At 61.8% G+C, this 27092-nt stretch overlaps 3 protein-coding genes across 5 annotated transcripts; 2 read left to right on the top strand and 1 right to left on the bottom strand.

Moving 5' to 3' along the window:
- The first annotated feature begins 1648 nt into the window (after positions 1–1648).
- On the top strand, positions 1649–4616 carry PNMT (phenylethanolamine N-methyltransferase). Its single transcript, XM_064733636.1, has 3 exons — positions 1649–1811; positions 2155–2362; positions 4072–4616. Exons 1-3 carry the CDS (start codon positions 1658–1660, stop codon positions 4505–4507), a joined length of 798 nt encoding a protein of 265 aa, XP_064589706.1. The 5' UTR covers positions 1649–1657; the 3' UTR covers positions 4508–4616.
- Positions 4617–5784: 1168 nt separating this feature from the next.
- On the bottom strand, positions 5785–14192 carry PGAP3 (post-GPI attachment to proteins phospholipase 3). Of its 3 annotated transcripts, XM_064733877.1 has the most exons (10): positions 13970–14192; positions 13017–13114; positions 12795–12947; positions 11998–12060; positions 11814–11875; positions 10759–10895; positions 9195–9399; positions 7112–7412; positions 6178–6807; positions 5785–6077 (listed from the first exon to the last, which is right to left on the bottom strand). In XM_064733877.1, exons 1-8 carry the CDS (start codon positions 14154–14156, stop codon positions 7349–7351), a joined length of 969 nt encoding a protein of 322 aa, XP_064589947.1. In that variant the 5' UTR covers positions 14157–14192; the 3' UTR covers positions 5785–6077; positions 6178–6807; positions 7112–7348. The 3 variants fall into 3 exon arrangements, with proteins under 3 accessions (XP_064589947.1, XP_064589946.1, XP_064589945.1); XM_064733876.1 differs by having other exon boundaries at positions 5785–6704; positions 7005–7412; XM_064733875.1 differs by having other exon boundaries at positions 5785–6807.
- Positions 14193–15488: 1296 nt separating this feature from the next.
- On the top strand, positions 15489–26651 carry ERBB2 (erb-b2 receptor tyrosine kinase 2). Its single transcript, XM_064733614.1, has 27 exons — positions 15489–15680; positions 17960–18111; positions 18191–18377; positions 18543–18680; positions 18769–18837; positions 19623–19735; positions 19809–19950; positions 20029–20145; positions 20776–20902; positions 20982–21055; positions 21137–21227; positions 22227–22426; positions 22510–22642; positions 22734–22824; positions 22905–23065; positions 23153–23200; positions 23647–23785; positions 23874–23996; positions 24073–24171; positions 24252–24437; positions 24514–24669; positions 24749–24824; positions 24910–25056; positions 25144–25241; positions 25315–25485; positions 25593–25851; positions 25951–26651. Exons 1-27 carry the CDS (start codon positions 15590–15592, stop codon positions 26280–26282), a joined length of 3720 nt encoding a protein of 1239 aa, XP_064589684.1. The 5' UTR covers positions 15489–15589; the 3' UTR covers positions 26283–26651.
- The last annotated feature ends 441 nt before the right edge of the window (positions 26652–27092 follow it).

Raw genomic sequence — 27092 nt, 5'->3', positions numbered from 1 at the left:
TGTGGTTATATAACCCCCCCCCCCCGCATCGCCCACCCGGTGCCAGGCCCTGCAGTGCCCAGATTAGCTGTTCCCAGCGCGGATCCCGCTGTCCCTGGGTCCCCGCCAGGCCCTGTCCCCTCCCTGTGCCCGGCCCCGGCTCTGCGCCCTCACCCTGCACATCGGGCACGGGAAGGGCTTGGGGTCTTACAGAGCCCCCAGCCCCAAATGTGGGAACCACCCTCCTCCTTATACTGGGGTGCTGGGAGCACCGGGGGCACTGGGAGTACTGGGTGCACTGGGAGCATTGGGGGCACTGGGGGCATTGGGGGCACTGGGGGCATTGAGGGCATTGGGAGCTGGCAGAGGTGGCACTGGTGGCACTGGGAGCACTGGGGGCACTGAGAGCACCAGGAGCTGGCAGGGGTGGCACTGGGAGCATTGGGAGCACTGGGGGCACTGGGAGCACTGGGGGCACTGGGGGCACTGAGAGCTGGCAGGGATGGCACTGGGGGCACTGGGAGCATTGGGAGCACTGGGGGCACTGGTGGCACTGGGGGCACTGGGAGCACTGGGGGCACTGAGAGCTGGCAGGGGTGGCACTGGCTCCTGCCAGAGCTGGGCTGAGTCCAGCACGGGTGATGGAGAGCTCAGATGGGCCCATCCCATCCCATCCCATCCCAAACCCCACATCATTCCAGTGCCTTTCCATCCCAATCTCCTTCCCAATCCCAATCCCAATCCTCTCCTTGTTCTAATCCCTTCCCATTCTCCTGCCCATCCCATTCCACCCCAATCCCTCCACATTTCCATCCCCATCCCATTACTGTCCCTTCCCATCCCCATCCCAAACCCCACATCGTTCCAATGCCCTCCCATCCCCATCCCATTTTTGCCCCTCTCCCAATTCCCTTCCATCCTAATCCTTATCCCAATTCCTCTCCATCCTCATCCTTATCCCAATCACCCTCCATCTTCATCCCTATCCCACCCTCTCCATCCTCATCCCTATCCCAATCACTCTCCATCCTCATCTTTAGCCCAATTCCTCTCCATCTTCATCCCTCTCCCAGTTCCCCTCCATCTTAATCCCAATCCCTCTTCATCCTCACCCCTCTCCCACTCTCTTCATCCTCATCCCTCTCCCAATTCTCCTCCATCTTCATCCCTGTCCCACCCTCTCCATCCTCATCTTTATACCACCCCCTCCATCCTCATCCCTATCCCAATCCCTCTCCATCCCTATCTCAATCCCTCTTCACCCTCTTCATCCTCATCCCTTTCCCAATCCCCCTCCATCTTCATCCCAATCCCTCTCCATCCTCATCCCACGGGACCCCCACGAGCTGGGGCAGCACGGGGGGGGGTCACAGCCACATCTCGGGGTGTGGGGACAGACTCTCCCAGACACAGGGACAGCATTCCTGGATTCCCAGAACCCGGTAAAGGCGGCGGATCCCTTATCAGCTCCGTTATCAGCTCCGGGATGGCTCCGGGGCGCTGGCGCTAACCGGGTTAGGCGGGATGGGTGATGGATGGAGGGATGCGGGTGGATGATGGATGGACGGAGGGATGCGGGGCGGATGGATGGGGCTGTCTCGGCTCCCCGCGGCCCCTCCCGGGCTGGGCAGGGATAAAAAGCGGCGGCGGCGGGGCCGGAGCTGCATTTCCCCTCGCCATGAGCAGCCCGGCCGCGCTCCGAGAGGGCTACGAGCACTTCGACCCCCGCGCGTACCTGCGCAACAATTACCTCCCGCCCCGCGCCGACTTCTCCTCCGAGGAGTTCGTGGTGCCCTGGAAGCTGCGATGCCTGGCCGAGACCTTCGCCAGCGGTGAGGGGAAGGCGGCGGGGACCCCTATTGGGGTGGGAAACTGAGGCACGGAGCACCCGAGGGCAGCGGTGAGGGGAAGGCGGCGCGGACCCTCAGTGGGGTGGGGAAACTGAGGCACGGAGTTGGGGGCAGCTCTTCTGATCCTCTCTGGTTTTCCCGGGGACTCCCAGTGGGGTGGGGAAACTGAGGCACGGAGCACCCGGGGTCAGCTCCTCTCTGGTTTTCCCGGGGATCCTCAGTGGGTTGGGGAAACTGAGGCACGGAGCATCCTCTGCTCCTCCCCGGTTTTCCCGGTTGTTTTGGGGGTCCCTCCCAGATGAGATCCTGTCCTGTCCCTTCCCAGGTGAGATCCGAGGGCGGACGTTGATCGATGTGGGCTCGGGCCCCACCATTTACCAACTGCTGAGTGCCTGCGACCACTTCGAGGAGATCGTGGCCACCGATTTCCTGGCGGTGAACCGGGAGGAGCTCGGCCGGTGGGCGCGGGGCGAGCCCGGAGCCTTCGACTGGAGCCCGTTCATCCAGCACGTCTGCAAGATCGAGGGGCGCGGGTAGGGGGGCTCGGGGGGCCGCGGGAGGGGGGTGCTGGGGTGGTCCCTGCTGGATTGTGTCCCCAAAATCCACGGGATTGCAGATCCAGGTCCTCACAGACCCCTGGAGATCCTGTGGGGTCACAGCCATGTTTTCCCACAGATGCTCAGGGGATCCTTATGGGACCCTGGCACCAAAATCCCATTGGCATCACGGCCCCACATCCTCACAGACACTGTTCCCAAATCCCATGGGTTCACAGCCCCCTGTCCCTGCAGGATGCCAGCCTCGGATATCCATGGAATCCTCTCTCTGAGCCTGTGGGTGAAGGGTTGATCCCTACAGGAGCCTGTTCCTGGGTCCCTGTGGGTTCTGGAATGGGCATTCCACCCCACATCCCTGCAGGATCCCGTCCCCACATCCCCATGTGTGCCAAATCGATCCCATCCCCACATCCCTGTGTGTCCCAGGTCAATGCCCACCCAATCCCCGCTTCCCTGCACCAGCCCACCCCATATCCCTGCAGAATTCCCTCCTCACCTCCCGTTGTTTGCTTCATTCTTCCCATCCCCACATCCCTCCATGCGCTGGGTTCTTCCCATCCCTACAGGGATCTGTGGGTGCCAAATCAATCCCATCCCCACACTCCCCTGGGTGCCACGTTGATCCCATCCCCTTTTCCCTGTGGATATTGAATTGATCCCATTCCCACGTTGCTATGGGCACGGGATCAACCCCATCCCCACATCCCTGTGGACACTGGATTGACCCCATCCCCACATCCCCATGGATGCTGGACTGATCCCACCCCACAGACACTAGATTGATCTCCCCACATCCCTGTCTGATCTGGATCAAACCCAGCCCCACATCCCTGTGGATGCTGGATTGATCCCATTCCCATATCCCCATTGATAGTGGGTTGATCCCATCCCCACATCCCCATGGACACTGGACTGATCCCATCCCCACATCCCCATGGACCCTGGATTGATCCCATCCCCACATGCCTTTCTATTCTGCATTGACCCAATCCCCACATCCCCATGGGATTGATCCCATCCCTACATCCCTGTCTGGATCAATCCCACTCCCCATCCCCGTGTTTTCAGGGTCCATCCCCTCCCCACATCCCTGTGGACACTGGATTGACCCCATCCCCACATCCCCATGGATTGACCCCATCCCCACATCCCTGTGTGGATCAATCCCACTCCCCATCCCCGTGTTTTCAGGGTCCATCCCCTCCCCACATCCCTGTGGACACTGGATTGACCCCATCCCCACGGGACTGATCCCATCCCTTTATCCCCATGGACACTGGATTGATCCCATTCCCACATCCCCACGGGACTGACCCCATCCCTGCATCCCTGTCTGGATTGACCCCATCCCTTTATCCCCATGGACATTGGATTGATCCCATGATCCCATCCCCACATCCCTGTCTGGACCAATCCCACCCCCCATCCCCGTGTTTTTCGGGGTCCATCCCCTCCCCACATCCCCATGGATGCTGGATTGACCCCATCCCCACATCCCCATGGACACTGGATTGACCCCATCCCTTTATCCCCATGGACCCTGAATTGACCCCATCCCCACATCCCTGTCTGGACCAATCCCACCTCCCCAATCCCCGCGTTTTTCGGGGTCCATCCCCTCCCCACACCCCCCATCCCCATCCCATTCCCCTTTTCCCTTACTCCCCAATTCCCCCCATCCCCAGCGAGCCCTGGCAGGACAAACAGCGCCGTCTCCGCCAGCGCCTCCGCCGGATCCTGCCCATCGACGTTCACCGCCCGGAGCCTCTGGGGGCCCCGCTGCGCCCCCGGGCCGACGCGCTGCTCTCCGCCTTCTGCCTGGAGGCCGTGAGCCCCGACCGCGCCGCCTTCCTGCGGGCTCTGCGCCACGTGGGGACCCTGCTGCGACCGGGGGGACACCTTGTGCTGCTGGGGGCTCTGGGCGAGTCCTTCTACCTGGCGGGTCCCGCCCGGCTGCCCGTGGTGCCGCTGGAGGAGTCCGATGTGCGGGAGGCGCTGGCGGCCGCGGGGTTCGCGCTGCGGGAGCTGCGCTCCTACGCGATGCCCCCCGCGCTCCGCACCGGCGTGGATGATGTGGACGGCGTGTTCTTCGCCCACGCGCAAAAACCGCTGGAAACGTGAGGGGGATGCCCGGGAAACCCCTGGGGAATGGTGGGGAAATGCCAGCATGCCCGGCAGCGCTAAGGGTGCGGTGGGATGGAGGCAATAAAGGCTGGATGGTGACAATAAAGGGTGAGGTTGTGGCACAGGATGGTGACAATAAAGGCGGCAGAGGATGGTGACAATAAGGGCTGGGGTTGTGGCAGAAGATGGTGACAACAAAGGTGGCAGGGGATGGTGACAATAAGGGAGGGGATGGTGACAATCAGGGCCTGGGTTGTGGCACAGGATGGTGACAGTAAAGGGCAAAGGATGGTGCGATTAAGGTGGCAGGGGATGGTGACAATAAGGGCACAGGTTGTGGCACAGGATGGTGACAATAAGGGCTGGGAGGTGGCACAGGATGGTGACAATAAAGGGCAGAGGATGGTGACAATAAAGGGCAGAGGATGGTGACAATAAGGGCTGAGGATGGTGACAATAAAGGGCAGAGGATGGTGACAATAAGGGCTGGGGATGGTGACAATAAAGGTGGCAGGGGATGGTGACAATAAGGGCACAGGTTGTGGCACAGGATGGTGACAATAAGGGCTGGGGTTGTGGCACAGGATGGTGACAATAAAGGGCAGAGGATGGTGACAATAAGGGCTAAGGTTGTGGTAGAAGATGGTGACAATAAGGGCCAGGGTTGTGGCATAGGATGGTGACAATACAGGGCAAAGGATGGTGACAATAAAAGGCAGGGGATGGTGACAATAAAGGTGGCAGGGATGGTGACAATAAGGGCTGAGGTTGGGTAGAAGATGGTGGCAATAAGGGTTGGGGTTGTGGCATAGGATGGTGACAATAAAGGGCAAAGGATGGTGACAATAAAGGTGGCAGGGGATGGTGACAATAAAGGGCAGAGGATGGTGACAATAAGGGTACAAGATGGTGACAATAAGGGCTGGGGTTGTGGCACAGGATGGAGGTGCTCAGGGTGGGGGCACAGGGAGATTTTGGGGGTCTCAGGGACCCCTGGATGGGGAGAATGGGGGACACAGAGGGGGAAATGGGGTGCAGGGCAGGGGGAGGATGGGATGGGTGAGGGGTGCAATGAGGGGGTTTGGGAACACTGAGGGGGGTTTGGGACACCTGGAGGGAATTTTGGGGCGCATGGGGTGGGACAGAGTGAAGCAGGGTGGGAATGGGGTGACAGCAAAGGGGAATGGGGGACACTGTGGGGTGGGGGACAGACACGGGGACTGGGGGGCACGGGGGGCCCTTGGGACAGGGGACACAAACCCAGCAGCTCACAGATTAAACTCAGCTTTATTCACACCCACAACACACCCAGGGAGGGGGAAACTGGGGGGGCACAGCCCCTCTGGGCTGGGAGGGGGCACCCCCAGCCCCAAGGCACCCACACAACACCCCCCACCCCCGCCAGAGCCCCCCCATGCACACAGACCCCCCAAAATCACCCACTGTCCCCAAACTGCCACTGTCACCTCATTGGGGTCCCCAGCTCAGCATGGGGAGGGTCTGGGGGGCTCTCAGCTCTCCTGGATCCCCCCAAAATCACCCACTGTCCCCAAACTGCCACTGTCACCTCACTGGGGGTCCCCAACTCAGCATGGGGAGGGTCTGGGGGGGCTCAGATATCCTGGATCCCCCCAAATCACCCACTGTCCCCAAACTGCCACTGTCACCTCATTGGGGTCCCCAGCTCAGCATGGGGAGGGTTTAGGGGGGCTCAGATATCCTGGACCCCCCCCAAAATCACCCACTGTCCCCAAACAGCCACTGTCACCTCATTCATGGGGGGGGGGGATCCCCAGCTCAGCATGGGGAGGGTTTGGGGGGCTCAGATATCCTGGACCCCCCCCAAAATCACCCACTGTCCCCAAACTGCCACTGTCACCTCATTGGGGTCCCCCAGCTCAGCATGGGGAGGGTTTGGGGGGCTCAGATATCCTGGACCCCCCCCAAATCACCCCCCTGTCCCCAAAGAGCCACTGTCACCTCATTGGGGTCCCCCAGCTCAGCATGGGGAGGGTTTGGGGGGGCTCAGATGTGCTGGACCCCCCCCAAATCACCCACCTGTCCCCAAACTGCCACTGTCACCTCACTGGGGGTCCCCAGCTCAGCATGGGGAGGGTCTGGGGGGGCTCAGATGTGCTGGACCCCCCCCCAAATCCTGTCAAAATCACCCCCATCCCCAAACAGCCACTGTCACCTCACTGGGGGTCCCCAGCTCAGCATGGGGAGGGTCTGGGGGGGCTCAGATGTGCTGGATCCCCCCCCAAAATCACCCACTGTCCCCAAACAGCCACTGTCACCTCATTGGGGTCCCCAGCTCAGCATGGGGAGGGTTTGGGGGGGCTCAGATGTGCTGGATCCCCCCAAATCACCCCCCTGTCCCCAAACTGCCACTGTCACCTCACTGGGGGTCCCCAACTCAGCATGGGAGGGTCTGGGGGGCTCAGATATCCTGGATCCCCCCAAATCACCCCCATCCCCAAACAGCCACTGTCACCTCATTCATGGGGGGGGGTCCCCAGCTCAGCATGGGGAGGGTTTGGGGGGCTCAGCTCTCCTGGATCCCCCCAAAATCACCCACTGTCCCCAAACTGCCACTGTCACCTCATTGGGGTCCCCCAACTCAGCATGGGGAGGGTTTGGGGGGCTCTCAGCTTTCCTGGACCCCTCAGTGCCCACATGGGGGGGCACAGGGGGGCTGGGGGGGCACCACAAACCTCAGAAGGCAAACGGGGGGGGGTCAGGAGGCCACGGCCAGGGGGGGCTGGGGGCTTGCTTGGCACAGGGCAGGGCACAGCCCTGGGGGGGCACGGGGGGCTCTGCCCACCCCCCCCAGCAGCTCTAGTCCACTTTGAAGAGGTCGGAGTTGGCCTTCAGGAGGTAGAGGCTGTCGTCCATCAGGAAACTGGGGGGACAAAGGGGGGGTTTAGAGGGGGCTTGAACCCCAAAAGTGAGCACAGCAAGCCTGGGGTGCCTCCAGCACCCCCATTTCAAGGTGGGGAGGGGGGGTCTGGGAAATTGAATCCCCCAATTCCAAGAGGGATCCCCCAACAGAGTCCCCAGCACCCCCAGACCCCAGCAGAGCCCCACAAATACCGGGGGGAAGCTCTGCACCCCTGCACCTCCCTGGGGAACACGGGGAGCCCCTCACTCCTATTTTTAATTTTATTTTCGATAGGACTGGGGGGTCACTGACCTGTATTTTTCACTTTATTTAATTTTTTACTTATTTTTATTTAACTTTTATTTTATTTTAAATTTTATTTAATTTTATTAATATTAATTTTATTTTATTTTATTGTATTAATTAATCTAATTTATTTAATTGTACTAATTGTAATTTTATTGTTATTAATTTAATTTTATTTATTTTAATTTTATATTTTATTTAATTTCATTTTAAATGGGGAGGGGGGTGTCACTGAGCTGTATTTTTAATTTTATTTCGTTTTTAATTTAATTTTATTTACTTTTAATTTTACATTTAACTTTAATTTCATTATTATTAATATAATTTTATTTTTAATTTAATATTAATATTTAATAGTTAATATTATTAATCTAGTCTTGTTTATTTTAATTTGATATTTTATTTAATTTTATTTTAAATGGAGGTGGGGGGTCACTGGCCTGTACTTTTAATTTTAATTCAGATGGGATTGGGGGCGGGGGGGGTCACTGACCTGTATTTTTAATTTTATTTTAGATAGGGATGGGGGAGTCACTGAGCTGTATTTTTTTATTTAATTTTTTTAATTTTAAATTTAATTTTTATTTTTGATGGGATTGGGGTATCACAGACCTGTAGAAGAGCACATTGAGGGGGATGGTCCCGATGTGCCAGAGCCCCCCAAACCCCTGCACCCCTGCACCTCCCTGGGGAACACGGGGAGCCCCTCACTCCTATTTTTAATTTTATTTTCGATAGGATGAGGGGGGGTGTCACTGAGCTGTATTTTTTAATTTCATTTTTTTATTTTTAAATTTAAATTTAATTTTTATTTTGGACGGGATTGGGGCATCACAGACCTGTAGAAGAGCAGGTTGAGGGGGATGGTCCTGATGTGCCAGAGCCCCCCAAACCCCTGCACCCCTGCACCTCCCTGGGGAGCATGGGGACCCCCTCACCCTATTTTTAATTTTATTTTAAGTGCGATGGGGGTGTCACAGACCTGTAGAAGAGCACGTTGAGGGGAATGGTCCCAATGTACCAGAGGCCCCCAAACCCCTGCACCCCTGCACCTCCCTGGGGAACATGGGGAGCCCCTCATTCCTATTTTTAATTTTATTTTGGATGGGATTGGGGTGTCACAGACCTGTAGAAGAGCACGTTGAGGGGGATGGTCCCGATGTGCCAGAGCCCCTCAAACCCTGGGGGAAACTCTGCACCCCTGCACCTCCCTGGGGAACACGGGGAGCCCCTCATTCCTATTTTTAATTTTATTTTTGATAGGATGGGGGGGGTGTCACTGAGCTGTATTTTTTTATTTAATTTTAATTTTAAATTTAATTTTTATTTTGGACGGGATTGGGGCGTCACAGACCTGTAGAAGAGCACGTTGAGGGGGACGGTCATGATGTGCCAGAGCCCCTCAAACCCTGCACCCCTGCACCTCCCTGGGGAACACGGGGAGCCCCTCACTCCTATTTTTAATTTTATTTTAAGTGTGATTGGGGTGTCACAGACCTGTAGAAGAGCACGTTGAGGGGGATGGTCCCGATGTGCCAGAGCGCGTGGGCGTCCAGCACCCAGCCCAGGGGGGGGAAGTCGAGCAGCTCGAGCAGCGCCAGCGCCTGCAGCAGCAGCACCGCGGCCGCGCATTTCCACACGTGCGGCAGCCGCCGGCCCTGCCGCAGGCACCAGCGCAGCCACCACGCCACCGTCAGCATCCCTGCGATGGGGGAACACTGTCAGTGTGCCTGGGATGGGGGAGACACCGTCAGTGTGCCTGGGATGGGGGAGACACTGTCAGTGTGCCTGGGATGGGGGAGACACCGTCAGTGTGCCTGGGATAAGGGAATACACTGTCAGTGTGCCTGGGACGGGGGAAACACAGGGGGAACACTGTCAGTGTGCCTGGGACAGGGGAAACACCAGCAGTGTGCCTGGGACGGGGGAAACACCGTCAGTGTGCCTGGGATAGGGGAGACACAGGAAAACACTGCATGTCCTGGATAGGGAAAAACTGTCAGTATGCCTAGGACAGGGGAAACTACCTGTCAGTGTGATAAGGCAACAGGGGAAAACACTGTCAGTGTGCCTGGGATAAAGGGAAACACAGGGAATACACTGTCAGGGTGCCTGGGACAGGGGAAACACAGGGAATACACTGTCAGTGTGCCTGGGACAGGGGAAACACAGGGAATACACTGTCAGCATCTCTGGGATAAGGGAAACACTGTCAGTGTGCCTGGGATAAGGGAAACACAGAGAATATGCTGTCAGCATCTCTGGGACAGGGGAGACACCCTCAGTGTCCTTGGGATAGGGGAAACACAGGGAATACACTGTCAGTGTGCCTGGGACAGGGGAAACACAGGGGGAACACCGTCAGTGTGCCTGGGATAGGGGAAACACAGGGAAACAATCCACAGGGAACACCGTCAGCCTTGGGATAGAAGGGAATACACTGTCAGTGTGCCTGGGATAAGGGAAAACACCATCAGTGTGCCCGGGACAGGGGAAACACAGGGGGAACACTGTCAGTGTGCCTGGGATAAGGGAAACACAGGGAATACACTGTCAGCATCCCTGGGACACAGGAAATGACCGAAAACAGTGGCACTGTGTGCTCAGGGGGTGGGCAAAGCACAGGGAGAACTTCTGGGGAATAGAGAGGGGAGAGTGGAGTACCCAAACTCGGTCAAAATTCCTGTGATAACAGCGAGGGGGATCAGGGATAGAGGGTGCCCAAACTCCAGTTAGATTTCCTGGGGTGACAGTGGGGATCGGGGAGATGGGGATGCCCAAACTCTGTCAGAATTCCTGGGGAAACAACAAGGGGGATCAGGGACAGGTGGGTGCCCAACATTCCTGAGAAAAACAGGGGAGATCAGGGACAGGGGGGTGTCCAAACCCCTGGGCAAAACTCCACAAAAATGGGGAGCTCAGGGATGTGGGGATACCCAAACCCCTGCTCAGCATGCCTGGGAAACTGGGGGTTCAGAGACAGGGGGGCTCAGACTGACCCCTGACACAGCCCCAGTGCATCCCAGTCCCTCCCAGTCCCTCCCAGTGCCCCCCAGCCCACCAGCAGCAGCGTTGGCCACCAGGTTGTAGCCGTAGTCGAAGCGCACGAGGCTCAGGTAGGAGATGTGGCCGGCGAGGAAGAGGAGGAGGAAGGCTCTGAAGATGCTGATTAAGGCTGGGCGCTGCAGCCCCAGCGTCCTGTGGGCAAGGGGCATGGTCAGGGTCCTCCCAATTGCCCAGCCTCCAGTACGCGCACCTCAGTATGGCGGCTCTGCCCAGATCTCAGACAGCCATCCAGACCCATCCTCCATACACTCCAGACTGTACAGCCACGCCCAGTATAGTGCCCCATCCTCCCAGTTGCCCCAGACTCCAATGCCCAGGGCCCCCAGTTGGGCCCCGGGCTCCCTAGTACTGCCCAGTGCCCCCAGTTTGCCCAGTGCCCCCCAATTCACCCCAAGAGGCCAGCCCTCCCAGTTCAGCCCAGTGCCTCCCACAGCCTTCTCCCAGTACACTCCCAGTCACTGCCCCAGGCCCCCAGTTCATTCCCAGTGTCCCTCCAGTTTGCCCCAGTCCATCCCCATGTCCCCAGTTCATCCCAGTGCCCCCCATTCATCCCCAGTGTCCCCCAGTTCATCCCCAGTGCCCCCCAGTTCGTCCCCAGTGCCCCCTAGTCTGCCCCAGTGCCCCCCAGTCCATTCCCAGTGCCCTCCAGTTTGCCCCAGTCCATCCCCATTGCCCCCCAGTTCACCCCAGTCCCCAGTCCTTCCCATTGCTCCCCAGTTCACCCCAGTGCTCCCCAGTCTGTCCCCAGTGCTCCTCAGTCCATCCTCAGCATCCCCCATCCATCCCCAGTGCCCCCCAGTTCAACCCCAGTCCCCCCCAGTTCCTCCCATTCCATCCCCAGTGGCCCCCAGTCCCCCCCAGTTCACCTCAGTTCTCCCCCCCAGTTCCCCCCAGTCCCCTCCAGTGCTCCCCAGTTCACCCCAGTCCCCCCAGTTTGTCCCAGTTTGTCCCTGTCCCCCCCACTTTGCCCCAGTTTGCCCTGGTGCCACCCCAGTTCCCCCCCCAGTGCCCCCAGTCCCCCCAGTTTGCCCCAGTCTGCCCAGTGCCCACCTGACGCAGCACAGGTACACGGAGTGCAGGATGACGGCCGAAGCACAGAAATAATCCAGTTTCTGTGGGATTTGGGACGGGGAAATTGGGGAGGGGGCCCAGAACGGGACCCTCAGGGGCTTGGGGACACTCTGGGGGTGTCACCCTCGGGCTTGGGGACACCCTGGGGGTGGCACTGCCTCACCTCTGTCAGCGCCGTGTCCCTGGTGTGGAACACGGTGGACCAGAACCAGGCGTTTAAGGAGACCTGGAAAAGGGGAAAATTTGGGATTTATGGGGTGGGGGGATGTGGGGCAGGGTCCCCACCGAGTCAGGACCCCCTCAAATGGGGGGTGAGGGGGGTGGGAATGGGGAAAACAAAAGGAAAATGGGAAGAAAAAAGGGAAGGGGGAAAAGGGGAAGAGGGAAAAGGGGAAGGGAAAGGGAAAGGGGAAAAAGGGAAAGGGGGAAAGAAAAGGGAAAGGGGAATGAAGAAGGAGAAAGGGAGGAAAAGGAAAAGGGGAAAAAAGGAAATGAGAAATAGAGAAGGGGAAAAGAGTGGAAATGGGACGGGGAAAGAAGGAAAAGGGAAGGGGAAGAAAGTGGAAATGGGAAGGGGAAAGGAAGAAAAAGGAAGGAGAGGAGAGGGAGGAGGGAGGAGAAAAAGAAAGGGGAAGGGAAAAGGAAAGGGGGAAGGAAGAGAGAGGAGGAAAGAGAAAGGAGAAGGAAAGGGAAAAGGAGGGAGAAAGGGGGGAAAAGGACAGGAAAAGGGAGGGAAATAAGGATGGGAAATAAGGATGGGAAATAAGGATGGGAAATAAGGATGGGAAATGAGAAAGGATGGGAGAAAGGGATGAGGAAAAAGGGAGAGGAAAAAAAGGAGGGGAAAAAAGGGAGGGGAAAACCACAAAAGGATGGGAAAAGGGAGGGAAATGATGGGAAAAAGGGGGGAAAAGACGGGCAAAGGATGTGAAGAGGAGACCAGCAGCCCTCAGGGCTCACCCAGGCGAAGGCGGTGCAGGTGGGGTAGGTGGGCGCTGCGGGGGGCACGGCTGCCCGGTACCGCAGCAGCATCACCAGGCTGGCCAGGCCGTTGAGCAGCGAGGCCAAGGCTGAGGCCGGCTCCTGCACGAACAGGAACCGCGAGAACGGCCACTGGGGGGGGGTCAGCGGGCACGGGGGGACCCCCGAGCGCCCCCCAGCCCCCCCCGGGGCCGCGCTGACCTTGCCGTGGAACTGCGGCACGCGGTGCCCGCCCTGCTGGTACAGCCGCACCGTCAGCCACATGCACTCGTACTGGCACTCGTCCCGGCACGTCCAGCCTGGGGGGGCACACCAGTGTGAGCCAGGGCCTCCCAGTATGAGCCAGTGCCTCCCAGTATGCAGCATGGGAGTGCCCCAGCCCAGCACAGGGTGGAGGGAAAGCGTGGGGTTCACCCCCTGGCACCCCCAGCCTCAATGAGCAATCTGGGAGGAAGCCCAGATGTTGCCATGGTGACCAGCAGCATGGACCAGTAGCTCCCAGTATGGCCCAGTGACCCCACTTCATAGTCCAGCATGAACTAGGGGGCACTGGGGCAAAACACCATGACCCAGTATGGCTCAGTGACCCCCCAGTATGTCCCAGTGACTCTCCAGTATGTCCCAGTGACCCCCCAGTATGGCCCAATGTCCCTCCAGATAGTTCAGGATGGTCCAACGCCTGTCCTGGCAAAGTCCAGTGATCCCCCAGTATGTCCCAGTGACCCCCCAGTATAGTCCAATGTCCCTCCAGATAGTTCAGGATGGTCCAACGCCTGTCCTGGCAAAGTCCAGTGATCCCCCAGTATGGCCCTGTGTCCCCCCAGTATGGCCCAGTGACCCCCCAGTATGGCCCAGTGACCCCACTTCACAGCCCAGCACCTCCCAGTATGGACCAAAACCAGACCAGTATCCACCAGCATGACCCAGTGACAACCAGCACAGGACAAGTGACCCTTAACACAGCCCCAGCATCCCCCAGTGCCACCCAGCGCTTCCCAGTTCCACCCCAGTCCCTCCCAGTTCAGCCCCAGTCCCGCCCAGTCTCCCAGTCAAGGGGCGTGGCTTCGAAGGGGGCGTGGCTCCGAGAGGTGCGGCCTGCCCAGAGGGGGCGTGGCCTCTGACTCCGCCAACCAATAGGAGCAGGGGGGCGGTACCTGTCAGGCCCATGTAGAGCGGCTGCCGGGCGCGGAAGTGCCGCAGTGCCGCCCCCGAGCAGTTCTGCCGCTCGCAGCGGCTCAGGCACTCCCGGTACAGCGGTTCCCGGTCCCCCTGCGAGCCCTGGGCCGGGCCCGGTGCTGCCGCCGCCATGAGAAGCAGCAGCAGCACGGCCCGAGCCGCCATCGCCGCCCGGCCCGGCCGTTTCCGGCCCGCCCCGGAGATGGGGGCGGCGCGGAGCACTATGGGATATACCGCCCCCGCCGGCCGCGGGGGGTGATGGGATATAGTCCCCCCGAGCGGGCGGCCATGGGATATATCCCCCCCGTGTGCGCTCTGCTGAGGCTCATGGGATATATCCCCCCATGTATGCTCTGCTGAGGCTCATGGGATATATCCCCCCATGGGGCCCGGGGATCCCGGACACTGCGAGGACCCTCCGGGGACCCTCCGGTGTCCTGCGGGGATCCTCCGGTGTCCTGCGGGGCTTGGGACCGGTCCAGGGCACGGGGGCAGCGCGGCTTGAGGAACTGAGTGGTCCCGGCCATGCGGGACCCCTAGCAGCGGCCTGGCCTGAGGTGACAGTGATGTGCTGGATCCTGTCCCCATGGCAGGCGGGACCCCAACACCGAGTGTCCCCTCTTTGGGGGCTCCTCCCTCGTGGCAGCCTTGGTGGCACATGTGGAAGCACAAACTGGGGTGACCAAGGGTACAGGGGGGGCAGAACCTGCCCTGTGTGGGGGTCACATCCTGGTCCCCCATCCCAGCTGCTCCTGGCTCTGCCCGGCTGGGGGGTTCGGATGGGGTCACCCCCATGTGAGGGGGTCCGCAGCTGTGGAGGACCCCCCATCCCAATTCTCTGTGTGCTCAGGGCAGCAGGTGAAGGTGCAACAGGTGGGGGACAGGTGCCAGCTCTCGGTCACCCCATTGAGGACCCGTCAGGTGCTGCTGGAGTGTCCCTGTCCCCCCAGAACAGCCCCCAGCCCCCCGCACCATTCCGGGGTGCCAGCTCTGGGACTGACCCCCAAACCCACGAGTGGCATTTTTGTCCCATTCCCCCTCATGGGTGACAGTCACACCCCAAGTGAGGGGACAGGGATGGAGGTCGTGTGTGTCCCCCCGCCCCCCGCCATTCAGGCGACCCCCGCCCCCGGGATCGCAGCGGGACCCCTGGGCTGGGGAGCACCGGGGAACGGGAACGGGGCACTCCGGGATGGCGGGGATGGACCGGGGGGGTTCGGGGCTCCTGCTGCTCCGGGGGGTGGAGCTGCCCTGGAAATGGGGATGGAAAGGGGGAACGGGGGGTCCCGGTGCTCCCGGTGGATAGACGGCGGTGATTCCCGGTGCTCGGGAGCAGGGAAGGGGGGTCCGGGGCGGGACATTCCCGGTGCTCCGGGAGGTTGGAAGAGGGTGGGTGGGTGGGGGGGTCTGTCCTGCTCCGGGCCGGCGGGAGCGCGCGGGGGCGGCGGGAGCGCGCGGCGCGCCCTCGCCCGGGGCCGGGACCGGGATCGGGATCGCGAGGCGGAGCCCGGGAGCGGCGGGAGGCGGCGGCTCCGGCTCCGCAAACTTTCCCGGAGCAGCGGCGGCGGGGCCATGGGCCGCGGGCCGCGCTGAGCACCATGATCGCGGCCGGGGGCTGCCTCGGCGCCGCGCTGCTGCTGCTGCTGCTGCTGCTGCTGGCCGCCCTGTGCCCCCCCGCCGCCGCCGAAGGTGGGTCCCACCGGGGGGCACCGGGACTCGGGGGGACTCCGGCCCCGCGCGGCGACTTCGCGTAAAGTTTTGCACGGGACCGGGGGGGCACCGGGAGGGCGAACCGGGCAAGGGAGGGGGGGACACGGGGGGCGTGACCGAGAGGGCACCGGGGGGACATCGGGGGTGGGACCGAGTGGAAAACCGGGAGGGGACGGTGGGGGGAACCGAGGGAGCAGCGGGAGGGGACGGTGGCGGCCTCGAGTTGCGAACGAGGGGGGCACCGGGGGTGGGACCGGGCAGCTCTGGGGGGCACCGGGGGCTGCACGGTTGGAAGTGACGGGACCGCCTCCCCCGGTGCCCCCTGGGTGCCCCCGGTTCTCCCCGCCGCGGGCAGCGCGACCCCGGTGTCCCTGCGGCCACCAGGACTGGGAGCCGAACTGGTGTGGACTGGGAGGCGCTGGGGCCCAGCGGGAGGCCCTGCCCGCTCACCCCGGTGCCCCCGAGCTGCACGATTCCCCAGAGGGATTTAGGGGCTCCGGTAGAGCCCGGAGCGGGGTGCAGCGCGCAGGGCTCCGGTACCGCCGGGAGAAGCGGGAACGGGGGTCCCCAGCTTGTGGGGGTGCCCTCCCCGTGGGCATCGGGAGCGGCTCGGTGGCTGGGTGGGTGGCTGGGTGGGTGCGTCCCCGTCGCTCCCATCCACATTCTCGACGTGCCGCACCCAGCCCAGCCCCGGGGGGAGCGGGGAGCCCGGCCCGGCAGCCCCCGGGCCTCGGCCACGCTCCGCGGGAACGGGGCAGGAACGGGGCCAGTAGGGCACGGCGCTGGTGGCCCCAAAATGGGCACCGGCAGCCCCAAAAGTTGGACCCTGCTGCCTCATTCCTCGTGTCGGGGGGCAGCTCCAGCAGCGGGAGTTTGGAAAGTGAACGCTCGGTGTGGGGTGGTGGGACGGGGACGTGGGGACACGGCCCACAGCTCACGGTGCTGGGAGGGTCTGTGTGGGGCCAGCTCGTGGGTGGGGACAGCTCGGGACAGCCCCGTGGGCACGTGGCTCACGGGCTCGGCCGGACACCCGTGGGCAGCCCCGGTGCTCGGTGCTGGCACCGCCCGCTGGGTGAGCCCGGCAGGACCGAGCAGTCCCTGCCCTGCCCGGTGCCCACAGGGGAGCTGGGCGAGCATCCAAACCCAAATCCAAGGGGAACAGAGCCGGGATCCCACCAGGATCCGCACACTCGTCCCACCCGCCCTTTGCCCCGGGGAAGCCCCAGCACCCCGCGCCTCTCACGGCAGGTGTGGGCGCAGACCTTGAGCTTTGGCCGCCCCACGCTTCCCCTTCCCGGGTCCCCCCCGTTTCACCCCTCTCAGGTGGGACACAGCCGAACCCCAAATTCAGGGGGGGTTTCCTCCTTCCTGGCCGTGTTTTCCCCGGCTCGGAGAGGCCTCGGAGCAGGCGGGGGAGTTGAGTGCCCGCCGGCTCTGCGGGCCCGCAGCTGCCCAGCACCGGGGGCTGTCACTCAGCCACCGAGCAGCCGGGACCGGACACCGAGCCCCCCCAGACCCCCGTGTGCCCCCTGCCCGCGCTGGGACGGCTCTGGGGGTGACCCCGCGGTGGCGGCGGGGTCAGCGCGGGGAGCGGGGCTCGGTGTGGCGCGGGGGGCTCTCCCCGGTGGGTGTTGGGTGTTGTTGGGGTGCCGGGGGCCTCGGGCGCGCCGGGGCTGGGCCGTGCCGAGCCGAGCCGTGCCCGCCAGCCCTGCGTCACCGCTGCTCCCCAAACACGCCCGACCTGAAAAGGCGGTTCCAGCCGGGAGCGGGCGGCCGGGGCCCGGTGCCACCCGCGCCCGTGACTCACCCGCCCGGGGCCCGGCACCCAGCGCGGGTTCCCGCACCCCCCCAGCCCCGCCGGGATGCCCGGGGATGCTCTCCCGGCCAGGAGCCCCCCACAATGGATGGGGCCGGCGGGGCCTCGCAGCCGTCGCCGCTCAACAATCGGGTCTTGTGTCGGCGTGGGCAGCGCATTCCTGCCCGCGGCCCCCGCTCTGGCCCCGCCGCTCTGGGGGTCCCAACCCAGCCCCCGCCGCGGGCACGGGGAGACACCGATCCCCGTTGTGCCCCGAGCGGGGCCCGGTCGGGCTTTGCCGGGGTTGGGATCCGGGGGAGCCTCGGTGCAGGAAACCCATCGGAAGCTGTTGGGAGATAAACGGCGGCCGCCGCACCCGCGGCGTTTCCTGCGGGGGCCGGAGCTCCGTGTGTGTCCCACGGGGGGGATCGGGGGACCCGCTGAGCCCCCGCTGTCCCCACAGTCTGCACCGGCACCGACATGAAGCTGCTGCGTCCCTCCAGCCCCGAGAGCCACTACGAGACCCTGCGGCACCTGTACCAGGGCTGCCAGGTGGTGCAGGGCAACCTGGAGCTCACCTACCTGCCCGCCGACGCCGACACCTCCTTCCTCAAGGTGCGCAGCGCTAAAACGCCCCAAAGCGGGGAAAGACGAGGGTCTGACCGACCCCTCACCCGTGTCCCCCCCATGGCAGGACATCAAGGAGGTGCAGGGCTACGTGTTGATCGCGGAGAACCAAGTGAGCGGGCTGGAGCTGCAGAGCCTGCGCATCATCCGCGGCACGCAGCTCTTCCAGGAGCGCTACGCCCTGGCCGTGCTGGGCAACGCCGGCCCCGCCGGGGCACCGGGGCTGCGGCAGCTCGGCATGAGGCACCTCACAGGTGGGGAAGCCCTGTCTGGGATACTCGGATATGTGGGTTGCTGCTCCTGTAGTTGGGAGCTGCCAGCTCCGGTCTGGGAATCCAAAGTTCTGGGTGCTCCCCAGCTCCCTACCGAGGAGTGGGAGCTGCAGGTCCATGCTGACCCCCCAAACTGTCCCCCCACAGAGATCCTGAAGGGAGGGGTGCTCATTGAGAGGAACCCCGAGCTGTGTTTCCAGGAGACCATCCTGTGGAGCGACATCCTGCACCGGCACAACGAGTTCCGTGCCGACATCCAGGTGGAGAGCACCCGCACCCGCAGCTGTGAGTGGGGGGTTTGTGCTGCCAGGGGGGGCTCTGGGGGGGTTCCAGCCCCTCCTGGCACCCCCTGCTCACTCTCCCCCCTGTGCAGGTCCCGACTGCCGGGCGCTCTGTGCCGAGGGGCACTGCTGGGGTGAGGGCAAACAGGATTGCCAGACATGTGAGTGTGGGGCCCACAGAGGCTCTGAGCCCCCCCTCAGAGACCCCCAAAGCCCCTGGGAACCCCTTTCTTTCCCTCTGTATGTCCCTGCTCCACTGATCACCACTTGGCACCCAAATCTGTGTCCCAGAGACTCCCTGGACGTTCTGTTTGCACTCCCAAATTGTTGCCCTGCTGAGCCCTGCTTGTCACCTAAGTCCAATTTACAGAGAATCTCTGGACCTTCCATTTGCCCCCCAAATCTCTGTCCCACTTACCCCCTAAATCTTGCCCCCACAAGCCCCCAAATCTTTGTTCCACTGAGCCCTACATAACACCCAAATCTTGGTCCCAGACATCCCCTAAAATCCCTGCTCTGGGAGCCTCTCCTTACACCCCAAATCCCAGCTCTGAGCCTCTCCTTACACCCCAAATCCCTGCTCTGAGGACTCTGCTATCAATCCTGCTCTGTCTTACACCCCAAATCCCAGCTCTGGGATCTTCCCTTTCATCCCAAATCCCTGCTCTGGGAACCTCCCTTTACACCCCAAATCCCTGCCTTGAGGACCTCTGCTTACACCCCAAATCTCTGCTCTGGGAGCCTCCTCTTACACCCCAAATCCCATCCCTGGGAACTTCCCCCCCTAAATTCCTTTCCTACTGTTTTTATTTGCCATCTCAATTCCCACCACCCAGATTTTCACCCCGGAACCCCCCTTACCCTCCAACCCCTCATCCTGGTGTCTCCCCCATTGCCTGGAGGGGGGGAATTTGTGTCCCCAACGTGTCCCTCTGTGTCCCTGCAGTGACCAACAGCATCTGCCACGGCTGCCCACGCTGCAAGGGCACGAAACCCACGGATTGCTGCCACGAGCAGTGCGCTGCCGGCTGCACCGGCCCCAAGCACTCCGACTGCCTGGTGAGCATGGGACAGGGACACTGAGGGTCCTGGGGGGACACAGGGGTCTCACACAGCTGTGCCCCCTCCCCAGGCATGCCTGAACTTCAACAGGAGCGGGATTTGTGAGCTGCACTGCCCCCCACTCGTTGTCTACAACTCAGACACCTTCGAGTCGATGCCCAACCCCGACGGGCGCTACACCTTTGGTGCCAGCTGTGTCAGCCAGTGTCCCTGTGAGTGCCACCCTGGGGGGGTGCGGGGGCAGCCAGCGTGGCCCTGACCCCCCCCTCCCTTCCTGCCACCCCCTGCAGACAATTACCTCGCCACGGAGGTGGGGTCCTGCACCCTCGTGTGCCCCCAGAACAGCCAGGAGGTCACGGTCAACAACGTGCAGAAGTGTGAGAAGTGCAGCAAACCCTGCCCAGAGGGTGAGAACCCCCCCCCAAGGGGTTTGGGGGGGCTCTGGGTGCCCTGGGGATGTGGGGGAGCAGCCCCCAGGGCATGGGGAGGGGGGCTCTGGATGCTGCAGGATTGTGGATGAGCAGCTCCTCAATGTCCATGGGGTTCCCAAGGTTGTGGGTGAGCAGCACCCCAGTATCTGGACAGGTGTGGGGACCCCAGGAGTGTGGGTGAGCAGCCCCCAAGAGTGGCTCTGGGGACCCCAGGGATGTGGGGGAGCAGTCCCCTGGGGGCTGGGGGCTCTCTGGGGACCCCAAGGGTTTTGGTAAGAAGCCTTCCCAAGCTTTGGGGGGCTCTGGGGACCCCAAGGGTTTGGTAAGAAGCCTTCCCAAGCTTTGGGGGGCTCTGAGGACCCCAAGGGTTTGGTAAGAAGCCTTCCCAAGCTTTGGAGGGCTCTGGGGACCCCAAGGGTTTGGTAAGAAGCCTTCCCAAGCTTTGGGGGCCTCTGGGGACCCCAAGGATGGGGGTGATCCATCCTCAGTGCAGCTCTGGGGTCTCCAAGGTTGTGTGGGGGTGCTGCTGTGCCCGGTGGCTGCTGGGGCAGTGTTTTGGGGGGCTCAGGGGTCCTGGAAGAGCACACCCCTGCCGTGCCCCCCCAGTGTGCTACGGGCTGGGAGTGGATTTCCTGAAGGGTGTCCGTGCTGTGAACGCCTCCAACATCCAACACTTCTCTGGCTGCACCAAGATTTTTGGGAGCCTGGCCTTCCTCCCCGAGACCTTCGCTGGGTGAGTGCCTGATTCCCCTCCCTGAGCCCACTGGGGACCCCCAAAAGGAACCCCCCAACCTCCCTCCCATCCCCTGCAGGGACCCCAGCACCAACACCCCACCCCTGGACCCCAAACTGCTGCGGATCTTCGAGAGCCTGGAGGAGCTGACGGGTGAGAGCTGGGGGAGCTGGGGGGGATTGGGGGGTCTGGGTTTGGGGGGGACATCAGGGGGTGACACTCAGCTCCCCCCAGGATTCCTCTACATCGCAGCCTGGCCGCCGGACATGAAGGACCTGGGAGTGTTCCAGAACCTGCGGGTGATCCGGGGCAGGGTCCTGCACAAGTGAGCTGGGACGGGGACAGGGGGGGACACGGGGGGACACAGGGACATGAGGGGAGGCAGGGGGACCATGAGGGGACACGAGGACATGGGGTGACACAGAGCATGGGATGCAGGGGACACATGAGGGGACATATGGGATGCAGGGGGACCATGAGGGGACACAGGGACATGGAGTGACATGGAAACATGGGGATGCAGGGGGACACATGAGGGGACATGGAGGGATGCAGGGGGACACATGAGGGGACACAGGGACATGGGGGGGATGCAGGGGGACACATGAGGGGATATGGGGTGACAAGGGAACATGGAGATGCAGAGGGGGCATGGAGGGATGCAGGGGGACACATGAGGGGACACACGGACATGGGAGGATGCAGGGGGACACATGAGGGGACATGGGGACATGGGGTGACACAGGAACATGGGGATGCAGAGGAGATGTAGGGGGACACATGAGGGGACACAGGGACATGCAGAGGGGATGTAGGGGGACACATGAGGGGATATGGGGACATGGAGTGACACAGGAACATGGGGATGCAGAGGGGACAGGGGGAGATGTTGAGGCACAGGAGGGACATGGAGGGATGCAGGGGGACTCATGAGGGGACATGGAGTGACACAGGAACATGGGGATGCAGAGGGGATGTGGGGAGATACAGGGGGACACATGAGGGGACACAGGGACATGGAGTGACACGGGAACATGGGGATGCAGAGGGATTTGGGGACATGGAGTGACATGGAACATGGGATGTGGGGAGATACAGGGACACATGAGGGCACACAGGACATGGAGTGACACGGGAACATGGGGATGCAGAGGGGATGTAGGGGGACACATGAGGGGATATGGTGACATGGAGTGACACAGGAACATGGGGATGCAGAGAGGACATGGAGGGATGCAGGGGACCATGAGGGGACACTGGAAGGACACGGGGGACATGGAGGCACATGAGGCCAGGCGTGTCTGACCCACGGCTGTCTTGGCAGCGGCGCCTACTCGCTGACCCTGCAGGACCTGGCGGTGCAGGCGCTGGGGCTGCGGGCCCTGCAGGAGATCAGCAGCGGGATGGTGCTGGTGCACCACAACCCCCAGCTCTGCTTCCTGCAGAAGGTGCCCTGGCACAGCATCTTCCGTAACCCCCGCCAGCGCCTCTTCCAGACCCACAACAAACCCCCCGAGCAGTGCGGTAAGAGGGGTCCTGTGAGGGTGGGGGGAGATGGTGGACCCCCCCCATTGGTGACAAAGGTGCTGATGGTGCCCCTCCTGCAGAGAGAGAGGGGCTGGTTTGCTTCCACCTCTGTGCCCAGGGGCACTGCTGGGGCCCCGGTCCCACCCAGTGCGTGGCGTGCGAGCGGTTCCTGCGCGGCCAGGAGTGCGTGGCCTCCTGCAACCTCCTGGATGGGTGAGTGGAGACCCTCGGCAGTGCCAAACAGAGCCCCCACACACACCAGGGTGAGGCTGGGACCCCATCCCTGCCTCTTTTTGCCCTGCAGAGCCATCAGGGAACACGCCAACGGGACGCGGTGCCTGCCGTGCCACCCCGAGTGCCAGCCCCAGAATGGCACCGAGACCTGCTTTGGATCTGTGAGGACAGGGACACACATTGAGGGGGGTGAGGGTGTCCCCACACACCTGGGTCCCTCATGCCAGCCCTGTTCCTGCAGGATCCAGACCAGTGCGTGGCCTGTGCCCACTACAAGGACGCCCAGCAGTGCGTGCGGCGCTGCCCCAGCGGCGTCAAGGCCGACGCCTCCTTTGTGCCCGTCTGGAAATACCCGGATGAATTCGGGGTGTGCCAGCTCTGCCCCACCAACTGCACCCACTCGTGAGTTGGGGGGGTTCCTAGATGAGGAGGGGGTGCTGGCAGCTGCAGGGGGGTGCTGACAGCATGGGGTTACACCTGTGTCCCCAGGTGCACCATCCGGGATGAGGACGGATGTCCCGTGGACCAGAAGCCAAGGTAGGGGTGTCACAGACATCTTTGATGAAAAATCTTTTCTTTAGGACTTTTTCTCCTCAGGAACAAAGTGTAAACAATGGTTATCTGCTGCTGTGGAATGCAACAGGTGTATCTGTGATTGGCCCATGTTGGTTGTTTCTAATTAATGGCCAATCAAAGTGAGCTGGCTCGGACAGAGAGTCCAAGCCACAAACCTTTGTTATCATTCTTTCCTATGCTATTCTTAGCCAGCCTTCTGATGAAATCCTTTCTTCTATTCTTTTAGTATAGTTTTAATATAATATATATAATAAAATAATAAATCAAGCCTTCTGAAACATGGAGTCAGATCCTCCTCTCTTCCCTCATCCTGAGACCCCTGTGAACACTCAGCAGGGGTGTGGCTCTGTTGTGCCACCACCTCTCTGGGTGGCAGTCCCCCACACTGATGGCATTTTGGCACACAGCCAGGTGACCTCCATCATTGCTGGCGTGGTTGGGGCTCTGCTGGTCATCGTCCTGCTCCTCATCACCGTCATCTGCGTCAAGCGCCGGCGGCAGCAGGAGCGCAAGCACGCCATGCGGAGGCTGCTGCAGGAGACCGAGGTGGGGACGTCCCAGGGGGCAGGAGGGGACCCTCGGGGCTTGGGAGGGATCAGGAGCCAGGCCTTCCTCACCCCTCCATGCCCCACAGCTGGTGGAGCCACTGACGCCCAGCGGGGCCCTCCCCAACCAAGCCCAGATGAGGATCCTCAAGGAGACGGAGCTGAAGAAAGTGAAAGTTTTGGGTTCTGGTGCTTTTGGCACCGTCTATAAGGTGAGGAGTGGGGACAGCACAGCTGCACCTGACCCTCCCTGCTCTGCATCCCCTCACCTGCTTGTCCCCACCTCAGGGCATTTGGATCCCTGATGGGGAGAGCGTGAAGATCCCCGTGGCCATCAAAGTCTTGCGGGAGAACACATCGCCCAAAGCCAACAAGGAGATCCTGGATGTGAGTGTGGTCACAACACTGAGGGGAACAGGGCTGGCAGGAGCCCCTGACCCCCACCCTGACCCCCCTGCTGCCCACAGGAGGCCTATGTGATGGCAGGGGTGGGCAGCCCCTACGTGTCCCGGCTGCTGGGCATCTGCCTGACCTCCACGGTGCAGCTGGTGACGCAGCTGATGCCCTACGGCTGCCTGCTGGACTACGTGAGGGAGAACAAGGACCACATCGGCTCCCAGGACCTGCTCAACTGGTGTGTGCAGATTGCCAAGGTAGGACAGGGCACCTGGGCAGCTCTGGGGAGGTCCTTGGGGACACCAGGGACAGCTGGACATGTGCCACCTCCAGGGGATGAGCTACCTGGAGGAGGTGAGGCTGGTGCACCGGGACTTGGCCGCTCGCAACGTCCTGGTCAAGAGCCCCAACCACGTCAAGATCACTGACTTTGGGCTGGCCCGGCTGCTGGACATCGACGAGACCGAGTACCACGCTGATGGTGGCAAGGTAGGGCATGGGACTCAGGGACAGTGGTGCTCCCCTCGGTGACATCCATCCCCTGGTCCTGCTCACCTCTCTGTCCCAGGTGCCCATCAAGTGGATGGCGCTGGAATCCATCCTCCGCCGGCGCTTCACGCACCAGAGCGACGTCTGGAGTTACGGTGCGTCAGGGTGTCCCCACCCCGGGGGACTTGGGGGAGTCCCAATGCACTGCTCACCCCCACAGCTGTCCCCTGTCCCCTCCAGGTGTCACCGTGTGGGAGCTGATGACGTTTGGGGCAAAGCCCTACGATGGGATCCCTGCCAGGGAGATCCCAGACCTGCTGGAGAAGGGCGAGCGGCTGCCGCAGCCGCCCATCTGCACCATCGACGTCTACATGATCATGGTGAAATGTACGGGGAGGGGACACGGGGACAGGGAGGGGACAGGGCGTGCTGTCACCCTGCTCCCAGCCCCTGATGGCACCTGCCTCTGTTCAGGCTGGATGATTGACTCCGAGTGCCGGCCCAAGTTCCGGGAGTTGGTCACCGAGTTCTCCCGCATGGCCCGCGACCCCCAGCGCTTCGTGGTCATCCAGGTATGGACATCCCCGAGCTCCTGTCCCCTCATTTGTGCCTTGGGGTGAGCACTGAGCACTGTGACCCCCCCAGAACGACCTGGTGGGGGTGCCTGGCTCCATGGACAGCACCTTCTACCGGGCACTGCTGGATGAGGAGGACATGGACGACCTGGTGGACGCTGAGGAGTACCTGGTGCCCCACCACGGCTTCTTCAGCACCGACACCTCCACCACCTACCGCAGCCGCATCTCCTCCATGCGGGTACGTGGGGAGGGAGGGCTGGCAGGGGGCTCCAGGTGAGGAGGTGACCCCGTGCCACATCTGGGACGGGCTCAAGTGCCCGACTCTGTGTCCCCTCCCACACGCAGAGCACGGCGGAGTCTCCAGCCAAGGTGGAAGAGGGCGAGGGCTTGGCCTCCTTCTCCTTCCCCGCCCAAGGCCTGGCAGAGGGGCCAGAGGGACCTGTCCCAGAGGTGCCAGATGGGGACAAGGTGGCCCTGCAGAGCCCCCCGGGGCGGGAGCCCGGGACCCTGCCCCGGTACAGCGAGGATCCCACCGGGCTGACGGCCAAGGATGGAGAAGACCCCGAATGCTTCACTGTGCCAGCCCCCCTCAGCACCATGCCAGGTAAGGAGGGCTTGGCTGGACCCTTGGGGAGGTGCTGGGGGGTGTCTGCCTGTCCCATGACCCCTGGGGGGGTCCCTAACATGTCCCTCCACCCTGCAGAGTACGTGAACCAGGCTGGGGAGCGCCCGCCCCGCGCGCCCCCGTCCCCGCCGGACAAACCCAAGGGGCACCAGGGCAAGAACGGGCTCATCAAGGACCCCAAGAACTCCTTCCCAGCGCCCTTCGGCCACGCTGTGGAGAACCCCGAGTACCTGGCACCGCCCCACGGCACCCCCAGCCCCGGCCCCTTCAGCCAGGCCTTCGACAACCCCTACTACTGGAACCAGGACCCTGCCAAGGGTGGTGGCCCCGAAGGCGGCCCTGGCACGACGCCCACGGCCGAGAACCCCGAGTACCTCGGCCTGGCCGGCCCCGACGCCACGGCCGTGTAGGAAAGACCCCCCAAACTTCACCAAGGCAGCTCAGGGAGGGATGAGCCACAGCTGTGGGGCTGGGGGTGCACCCCTGTGCCCAGGGGTGGCACCGCTGGCGGAGCCAGGACGCTGTGGGACAGCACGGTGGGGACACAAGCGTCACTCTGGGTGCCCCCAGGAGCAGCTCAGAGCCAGCAGGGCCTGCAGAAGGACAGCCCCCGTGCCATCCCCCCCACGCAGGGCTGTCCCAGTGCCTGGGACACGAGGACTTGCACTGAGGGCAGCTGGACTGAGAGCAGTCCCGGCTGCTCCGGGATTCTCTGGGAGCACCGGGATGTATATTTGACAATTGTACATTGGTTGTTTTTTCTACTCCTGTGGTCTGATTGGTTTCTCCTTCTCTGTCAAATCCAGCTCTGTCTCCCAAGGATCAACATCTTATATCCCTTCCCTTTTTCCTTCTTTTTTCCCATTTTCCTTCTCTTTTTTTCCCCTTTTTCCTTCCTTTTTTTCTCTTTTTCTTTCCTTCTCCCCTTCTTTTTTCTCTTCCTTCTTTTCTTTCCCTTTCCCCTTTCATTCTTTCCTCCCTTCCTTCATTTCCTCATTCCTTCCTTTTCCCTCTTTTTCCATTCCTTTTCCTGTCCCTTTTCCCTCTTTTCCTTCCATTTTCCTTCCTTTCCCTTTTTCCATTCTTTTCTGCCCTTTCCCTTTCCATTGCTTTTCCCCTTCTGTCTTCCCTTTCCTGCTTCTTTCTTCTTCCCCTTTCCCTTCCTTTTCCTTCCCCCACTCCTCCTTTATTTCCCTTCCTCCCCCCACCACTTCAATTCC

This window comes from Zonotrichia leucophrys, chromosome 27 (genome assembly GCF_028769735.1).
Source record: "Zonotrichia leucophrys gambelii isolate GWCS_2022_RI chromosome 27, RI_Zleu_2.0, whole genome shotgun sequence".
Lineage (NCBI taxonomy): Eukaryota > Metazoa > Chordata > Aves > Passeriformes > Passerellidae > Zonotrichia > Zonotrichia leucophrys.
This window is presented reverse-complemented; position numbering and strand designations above follow the sequence as displayed.